The sequence below is a fragment of the Lactuca serriola genome, chromosome 7, assembly GCF_051521515.1.
Source record: "Lactuca serriola cultivar US96UC23 chromosome 7, Lser_US96UC23_V15, whole genome shotgun sequence".
Lineage (NCBI taxonomy): Eukaryota > Viridiplantae > Streptophyta > Magnoliopsida > Asterales > Asteraceae > Lactuca > Lactuca serriola.
Genome location: NC_136414.1, coordinates 13,306,603 through 13,315,434, shown reverse-complemented (window position 1 = coordinate 13,315,434; position 8,832 = coordinate 13,306,603). Strand labels below are relative to the sequence as shown.

Below are 8,832 nucleotides of genomic sequence, written 5' to 3'. Positions count from 1 at the left end.
ACTTCGTATAAGGAAGTTATGATTTTTCAAAGTTTCGTAGGTGAACTTGAAGTGATATATAGTTTTAGCATTTACATACACTGTGTGAATTTCGTCAAATTCGGAGACTGCATCATTCTACTCGAAAAGTTCGCGCGCCACCCCAAAACCGAAAAATACGATGTTTACCCCGTAAGAATCTCGAATGGTTGAAATAACATCGCATGTGATCACAAAGTGATATATAGTTTTAGCATCTACGTACATTGTGCGAACTCCGTCCAATTCGGATACCACATATATATATATACACACACACACACACACACACTGTATTTATGCCATTTAATTGACTGTTACATTTTGATGTTTAATGACATTAATTACGATTTACAGTATAAATAGAGAATCTCCTTGACTGTTTAGATTACACCGAATGAATAAAATACAATCTCCTTTTTTCTCTCTTGCACTTATGCTTCTTTTTCCATCTTTTGATGCAACCAGTGTATGATCCGGGCAAAGTGAGAGTTCGAACAATCTAAAAGAATTACTTCCCACTGTTGTATCCTGAGAAACAAACACCCATATAGGACGAATTTGTTTTAAGGAAACTGTATCAAACACATGCCCCAATAACAATTTATTGTTTGTTCTTTCGTGCAAATCCTATGGTTATATTTTTCCCAACAAAAATGTCAGTGGTTACTTGAAAAATGACAAATACTATCAACTACCAATTAATTGTATAGTTTGAAGACTAAACTTAAGTATCACACTATTAAATAAATAGTATAATCTTGATTTTTTGTCTAATCATATATGAAAAAAAACATGAATAATAAGTCAAAACGACAACGCAAACTATATCAATGTTCGTTCAAAGTACATTGTTATTTTGCATTGTCTTGCAATATATGATGTTTTAATAAGATTTTCAAACTATTTTTTTTAAATATAGTAACAAGAACCATTACTATCAAATATAGCAATGTACTTTTTAAGTACAATGCTAGTTTGAATTATCTTATAAAAATAACTAACGACAAATCTATGATTAATATTATATTTTTTTTAAAAGCTTTAATGTTATTTTACTTTTCTCACTGTACACTTTTAATGTTTTTTTTTCACTATATTTAAATGTATATTTCAACATACAAACTCATTATTTTATCAAATAGATGAGCTTACATAATGTAAATTGTATTTTCATAATGGTTTACATATTTATTTAAAAAAAAATTAAAACTTACTAACAACACTTCCATATTTATAAATTAATATCTTTTTTTCCAAATATTTTATTAATCATTGCGATTTGAAATTATTAATAACGTTTTTCTTCATAACTGTGTTTTTTATGGGTTTAAATATAGTTAAAGTTATAAAAGATCAAATTAGGACACATATATCATGAGAATTTAATTATGAACTTATATATTTTAATAGAATACAATATAAAATTAAATTAAAATTTTAATAAAATACCACATTAAAAAGAAAACGATACATATCAAATTTGTCAATATTTTCTCATCTTAATATCTGATGATTAGGATTGTTATGACTAAAGAGTTCACATAAAATTGTATTTGGAATAAGGGAAATGGACTTAACAAGGTAATTAACTTTTCAGTTTGTTCATATCTGGGTAACTATCTTTTTTTTGTACACATCTAGGTAACGAACTTTTTGGAAGTGTTCACATGTGACCATTATGACCGGCTGTAGCAGGTTATATCCGGTCATAACCAGTCATAATGGTCATATGTGAACATTTTCAAAAAGTTCGTTACCTAGATGTGTACAAAAAAAGATAGTTACCCAGATGTGAACAAACAGAAAAAGTAACAGTAGAATACACAAATGATCTATTTAGTTTGGGTAATTTGTGCGTTAGGTCCATAACTTATTTTTTTAACTTAGATGATCCCTACTATTTATTTTTGTTGTGCATTTGGTCCCTGTCCTACCTCAAAAGAGTATTGTGCCCTTTTTATTTTTTTTTCTTATTTATGTATTTATTTTTTATATATTAAAAAAAATTAATAGACCCTATATATCTGCATCTCCTCACCCTAAATCTGAAACCACATTTGAGAAATTTAAATTGGGTGCCACAATAATCTTTTGAGGTAGCACAGGGACCAAATATACAACAAAAATAAATAGTAAGGATCGTCTAAGTTAAAAAATAAGTTATGGACCAAACGCACAAATTACCCAAACTACAGGGACCATTCGCGTATTTTACTGTTACCTTTTCGGTTTGTTCACATTTGGGTAACTATCTTTTTTTGTACACATCTAGGTAACAAACTTTTTAGAAGTGTTCACGTATGACCATTATGACTGGTTATGACCGGATATAACCTGCTACAGCCGGTCATAATGGTCATATGTGAACACTTACAAAAAGTTTGTTACCTAAATGTGTACAAAAAAAAGATAGTTACCCAGATGTGAACAAACCGAAAAGTTAATTACCTTATTAAATCCATTTCCCTTGGAATAATTGGATTAGTATCTAATCCGCTTATCGATTAGATTTGTAACATTTTATTCTATTAAAATTTTTTGTTTGAAAAAATAAATAGATTTAAAAAGAAGTTACAAATTTTTTTATTTAATTATATTTTAAAAAAATACAATACAATATAAAATTAAATTAAAATTTCATCATCTATTAATATTTTAAAAAATAATATAATATTAAATAACATTAAGAAAAAAAGGATGTATATATTATATACAATTTTTAATTAATTATTAACATATTAAATATTAAAAAATAAAATAAAAATAACTATAAAAATGAGTCTTTTAGAACTGAGCGGGACTTCTCAATTGAGTATTTTCCATCGTTTTTGCCCTTTTGCCCTAGCCTCCCTCACGCTGCTGCCTCTGCTAAACGCTCACCTGAAAGCATCCAGCATCCAACTCCGACCGGCGAGACGACGACCAACACACCATTTCCGGCTGCGAGTCTGCGACAACATTTCCGGCTACGAGTCTGCGACACCTCTCCGGCTACAACGCACACGTCTCCGTCTTCGGCTGTCACAAACCCCGACTCCGGCTATCACATCTCTGATTCCGAACGCTCACTTCTCCACCTGTTACTCTGTTAAATGTAAGTTCCGATTTCAGATGATATTGTTTGTATTAGATGGATTCATGGAATGTTTGTGGTGTAACTCCCTTTATACCATGGATTCATTGAATGTTCTCCACCTGTCTACCGATCTATAATTGTGTATGTTAAGTTGTCAACTATTTTTGCTATGTGGGCAGTTAATTTATCTATTTGTTGCTTATTTGCTTTGTGTAGTTTATCTGTAAAAGATTGGAGGCAAAGTCATTGTTTGCGTTTTTTTTTTCTTCCTCTTTGTAGTCTACTGATGTATATGTTGTTTTTCTTTGTTCAGCTTGGGAGTTATTGAAGGGATAATTGGTATCGACCCGGCCCGCTTTAGAATCCGGATCTAATAAAACCTTTGATCAGGCACGCACTATAAAGGCATAAACCCTTATCGTCCCTCCCATTTTTCATTCGAAATTTCAATTGGATTTATAGAAAGAGAGAAGTATCAACAATGTCGGGCTTCTCCTTCTCTACCAGTTTATCAACCTCCTCATCATCTTCATCCCCATCACCGTTTTCATTTGCATCGTCTTCATCTCCATCTCCGTTCTCATTCTCAAACCCTGCCTCATCCCCTTCGCTATTTGGTTCATCTACATCCTCAAATCCGACATTCGGAGCGCCTTCATCGTCAACTCCTTCGTTTGGGTTTTCGTTTGCATCTTCGTCATCTTCTACGCCGTCTTCCGCTGCACCCTCCGCCTCCGCTCCATCACCAACTTTTGGTTTCGGGGCTTCTTCCGCTGCTGCAACCGGCTCTACACTGTTCGGTACATCGTCTCCTGCCGGGGCATCACCGTTTGGTGGATCTGGTTTGTTTGGATCAAGTTCTAGTTCTAGTGGCGCTACCACCACCACTACAAGTTTATTCGGTTCTACTTCCACTTTTGGATCCGGTAGCATATTTGGGGCTTCTTCAGCTTCAGCTTCAGCTTCAAGCACAACTACACCTACTGCGGTTAGTTCGCCTTTTTCTACAGGCTTATTTGGATCATCATCTACTTCTGGAACATCAACTCCAATTTTTTCTTCAGCGTCATCTGGGGCTGCTTCATCATCATCAGCCCCATCTTTACCTAATTTATTTGGCTCAGCTTCTTCATCAGCAGCCCCTTCTTTTTCTAATTTTGGTGCATCATCATCTAGCTCAATGTCAAGTTCAATTACAACACCACCGGCTTCATCTGCAGCACCAGGGTTTTCGTTCCTCAACGCTTCGAGCTCCAGCTCAGTCACTTCTTCCGCTGCTTCAGCTCCGGGTTTCTCATTCCCAAGTGCAACCGCCTCTGCACCCTCGTTTTCGTTTGCCTCCAGTTCAGCCGCGCCATCTACTACCACTTTGTCTGCTGGTTCATCGTCAAGCCCCACCTCTAGCTTCTCTTTTGCGAATGTAACAGCCTCTTCTGCGGCTCAATCATCTTCGGGGCTGGCTTTAAATACAAAAACTGCTTCTACGACAGTAGCTACAACGACTACTTCTAGTGCTTCCACATCTGCCAGTAGCACTCTGTCGTTCCCTTCATTTGTTACATCTTCATCTAGTGCTACACCAGCTACTGGATCTGTTCCCAGTTTCGCAAGCCCTGCCATTGGTGCTTCTTCTTCCGGAACTTCAAGTTCTTTTTTGGGATTTCAAACTTCCTCTAAGACTACAGCTGCTACTACCCCATCTTCCCAACCGCAATCTACAGCTGCTTCATCTTTGTTTGGTGAGTTTGTTAGTATAATTATCTTTAGTTTCTGGTTTGAAGTTAATGGACAGTATTGAATCGTTGCATGTGAGTTCATATAATAACGATTTGTAGGTTATCTTTAGCCATTGTTTTGTTGTTTTTTTTTCATAGTGATTATTGTGATTTCAACAATTAGAAGTAGCCACTGAGATAATCAGGTGCTTGCTTGCTTAAGGATAATTTAGGTATTTAGTATTTGTCGGTAATCAGTTTATTCTTGGCAACTTGTTACCCATTTTATGTGCTTAACCAAATTCTGATCATTTTGATTCTAAGTTATGAGAAACCTAGACACTCTCAAAACTGGTTATTGTTACTTTATAGACATCCCTTTAGATTGTGTCGAGCTCATAGTAGCATTGTAGCAATGGCATTGATGAACAAATTGAATCTAACTTGTTTATTTCCACATTTGAGAGGTGTGTCTCCCAAAAAAAATCGAATGATTTTATTTTTAGGCCATAATATATATATATATATATATATATATATATATATATATATATATATATATATATATTCTGTATTGTATGAACTCTTTTGTTGTTTGTGTCTGAAGGTATTCCTGCAGCCACAACAACCACTTCAACCATTACAACCACTACTGCTCAAACATCATCCTCACTTGTTGTAGCTTCCAGTAGCGGGTCAGTCATCACTCATCACCACAGTATCTCAAAAAATATATATAAATTTTTTTAATTCAAGTGATAAAGTTCATCTTTATCATACTATCCTAGAGATTTAAAAAAATAAATAAATAAATTGTCTGCAGGACAAGTACGAGTGTGAGCACAGCTGTTGTCCCTGCACCAAAGTTACCATCTGAAATTACTGGAAAGACTGTTGAGGAGGTACATCTTAAACAAAGTCCTATAATTATAAATATAATGCAAAAATAAAGTATGTTAACAGCCTGCCTGCCTATAATATTAGTTAATGTTAGAAAGATGCAATGTATTGTGAAATTTGAGGAGCACATCATGACAATTATTATTTTGGATTTAAAGATCATCAAGGAGTGGAATGTGGAGCTCCAGGAAAGAACCGGAAAGTTCCGGAAGCAAGCTAATGCAATTGCTGACTGGGACAGGAGAATCTTGCACAACCGGGATGTTCTTCTTAAACTTGAGGTCACTTTTTTTTATTCTTAAACTTAAATAAATTCAAGAGTGGAAATGAAAAAATAGCTCTTTTTTATTTATTTTTTGATTTTGAATTTTGTTTATAAACAAAACAAACAGGCAGAAGTTGCTAAAGTTGTTGAGACCCAATCAAACCTTGAGCGCCAGCTGGAACTTATCGAGACTCATCAGCAAGAGGTATTATGATACTGAGTGAGGGAGGGGTAGTAGTTGTAAATTGGTATAATAGTTAAATAAATAAATTGTTGTTGTTAGGTTGACAAGTCGTTACAAAGTGTGGAAGAAGAAGCTGAGCGAATATACAAAGATGAACATGGCTTACTTCTTGATGATGAAGCAGCTTCAACCAGAGATGCAATGTAAGTTTCTGGAGTCGAGGGCATTTACGTCTTTTGCACATTACAAACAAGGCGCTTGTTAATAGTTTCATCTGGTAAATTTCAGGTATGAGCAGGCTGAATTCATAGAGAGAGAAATGGAACAGATGACTGAACAAATAAAGTCGGTTATTCAGACTCTTAATGCCAATCAGGTTATTTGTCTTTATTTTTATTTATTTGGCAACGCAAAAAGCAGCTTTGAAAAGTAAAAAAAAAATGATTAATTTGAATATGTTTAATAGGCTGGAGAAGTTGAAGCAAGTGATGGTATGGGTATGGGTATGGCCCCACTGGATGTGGTGGTTCGGATCCTTAACAATCAACTCAGTTCATTAATGTGGATCGACGAAAAGGTTGTATTTATATTTTTCATTTTGTAATTACAAAAATAATAACTTATTTTAATAAATAAATTATAAATATAATATAAACAGGCTGAAGAATTCTCTTCGCGTATTCAAAAGCTGGCCAAGCAAGGATCTGCTGCTGACCGGGAACTCATGGCCCCAAAATTTTGGCTGTCTCGCTGAATCTCTTACTGTTCTTTCTCTCTGCTTCTTGCTTAACAGTAAAAAAAATTAGTACCTCTTATTAAGAAATTTGGATATGTGAAAACAATAACCCGATTATCGTGAACATGCTATTTGCTAATATTACTTTTTACATCATCAACTTCACTAGTTTTTATATTCTTTCATTAATGTTTTATCGCGAATGGATTTGAGTTGTAGTTTCTTCATCTTTAACATGTTAAATGATGATCCGTTTTTTGTTTAGAAAATAGGTCATGTGTCAATTATATGTTAGGGTTTGGGAGGAGAAAAAGGTATTCATTTTCTGAAATTGACAAGTAACTTGGTTCTTGAATGACAAGTGAGTTTGAACAATCGACATTACTTGTTATACAAATTAAGTTTTTACATAAAATGGTGGTTATGCCTTTTTTTTACTAAATTATAAGTGAGTTTGAACCATTGGACTCAACTTTATTTATTTGTTGTGTAAATCAAGCTTCTAAACCACAATAACATCTCATGAATTGGTTAGTTCGTTGATATTGCAACAAAATTGTAAATGAATCGGTTAGTTCGTTGATATTGCAACCAAATTGTAAATGTAATGATATAATTAAGAAAGAAATTTGTGTCAAAATCAAAATTTTGTTATAATATAGTGATTTTCTTGTAATTTGAAACTCGGTTTTAAAATTGAAATTTTGATAAACTTAGTGCCTTTATTGCATTTCGGGGAAAGTGGTTACCAAAGAATATGGAAAACCGATCATTTGGTTGATATTGCAACAAAATTGTAAATATAATGACATAATTGCAAAAAATAATAATAATAATAAATCGGTGTCAAAATCGAATTTTTATGGTAATATAGTATTTCTTTTTTTTATACAATTTGGCCTTTTTTTATCCATATAATCGACCATATTAATATATACAGCAAAAAAAAGACTCTTGGTCCTTTCCTTTGTTTTTTAACCCATGGTTTGTTTTTTCATATATTTTTTTAATATTTATAAGTAAAACGATTTAGGAGTTTGTTAGTATTTGAGCAAACTACCTTTGATATTTTAAGTTGTTTTAGCTATTTGTTTTTGTATTTTGTACTATGTGAAAAAAGCAAATCATGCATATCTTATTCATTTGAAATTGGAATGTCATATGATTTTTTTCTACTACGTATAATTTAGAGTTTGTAGATGATTTTAGATTATAATTTTATAATTTTTGATTTCATATTTAATTACCTAGAGTCCTCCAAATTTGGGATATAAAAGTTGGAAACTTTCATCTTTATAACATTTTTTTTGGTATTTTGTATTTTGTAAAAATTTTAAAACATGCATCTCATTTGTTTCAAATCCGATTGACATATAATTTTTTTAACATATAGTTTAGAATTTTTACATGATTGTACACAATAACGTTATAATTTTTGGTTTTATATTGAATGACTTACATTTCCTCGAAGTTGTGATATCAAATTTGGAAATTTTAAAAGTTCAAACCAATAAAAAGGTTTGAATAGGAAGTCAATTATTACTCCATTCCACAAATGAGATGTATTGTTAACTTGTTATAAAAGAATGATATCAACCTACTAAGTAATTACCAAAAAAATCATGGTTTTTTTGGGTTTTGGTATTTTCTTGTTACCCATTTTACCTGGTTCCAACCTACATGCTTTGATATTTTCGGATTTTCGATTTTAGACCCAGTTTACCTGGTCCTTGACCTATAACCGAGTTTTTCGAACTGGAATTGGTTCATATATATCGGTCCGATTTCCGGTTCTATTACATTTCATTTTTTGGTTTCATGTTTCGGGTCCATCCATGTCGGTTTAGACCCACTATCATCCTTACTTCACGTTTAATTTAAAATATGTCAATTTATATATAATCAACAATAACGAGAGTAAAATAAATATATATT

General features: G+C 32.9%; 1 protein-coding gene across 1 annotated transcript; it reads left to right on the top strand.

Moving 5' to 3' along the window:
* The first annotated feature begins 2,836 nt into the window (after positions 1-2,836).
* On the top strand, positions 2,837-7,057 carry EMB2766 (structural constituent of nuclear pore). The gene is made up of 10 exons (XM_079009251.1): positions 2,837-3,115; positions 3,411-4,836; positions 5,420-5,507; positions 5,636-5,714; positions 5,871-5,993; positions 6,105-6,182; positions 6,261-6,364; positions 6,450-6,537; positions 6,628-6,738; positions 6,820-7,057. Exons 2-10 carry the CDS (start codon positions 3,579-3,581, stop codon positions 6,913-6,915), a joined length of 2,025 nt encoding a protein of 674 aa, XP_078865377.1. The 5' UTR covers positions 2,837-3,115; positions 3,411-3,578; the 3' UTR covers positions 6,916-7,057.
* The last annotated feature ends 1,775 nt before the right edge of the window (positions 7,058-8,832 follow it).

Bases quoted from the DNA above. Each gene is read 5' to 3' on its own strand.
- EMB2766 (XM_079009251.1), top strand. From the start codon at position 3,579: ATGTCGGGCTTCTCCTTCTCTACCAGTTTATCAACCTCCTCATCATCT. The intron at 5,508-5,635 runs GTCAGTCATCAC...AATTGTCTGCAG, and splicing joins GTTGTAGCTTCCAGTAGCGG to GACAAGTACGAGTGTGAGCA. The intron at 6,183-6,260 runs GTATTATGATAC...TGTTGTTGTTAG, and splicing joins TCGAGACTCATCAGCAAGAG to GTTGACAAGTCGTTACAAAG.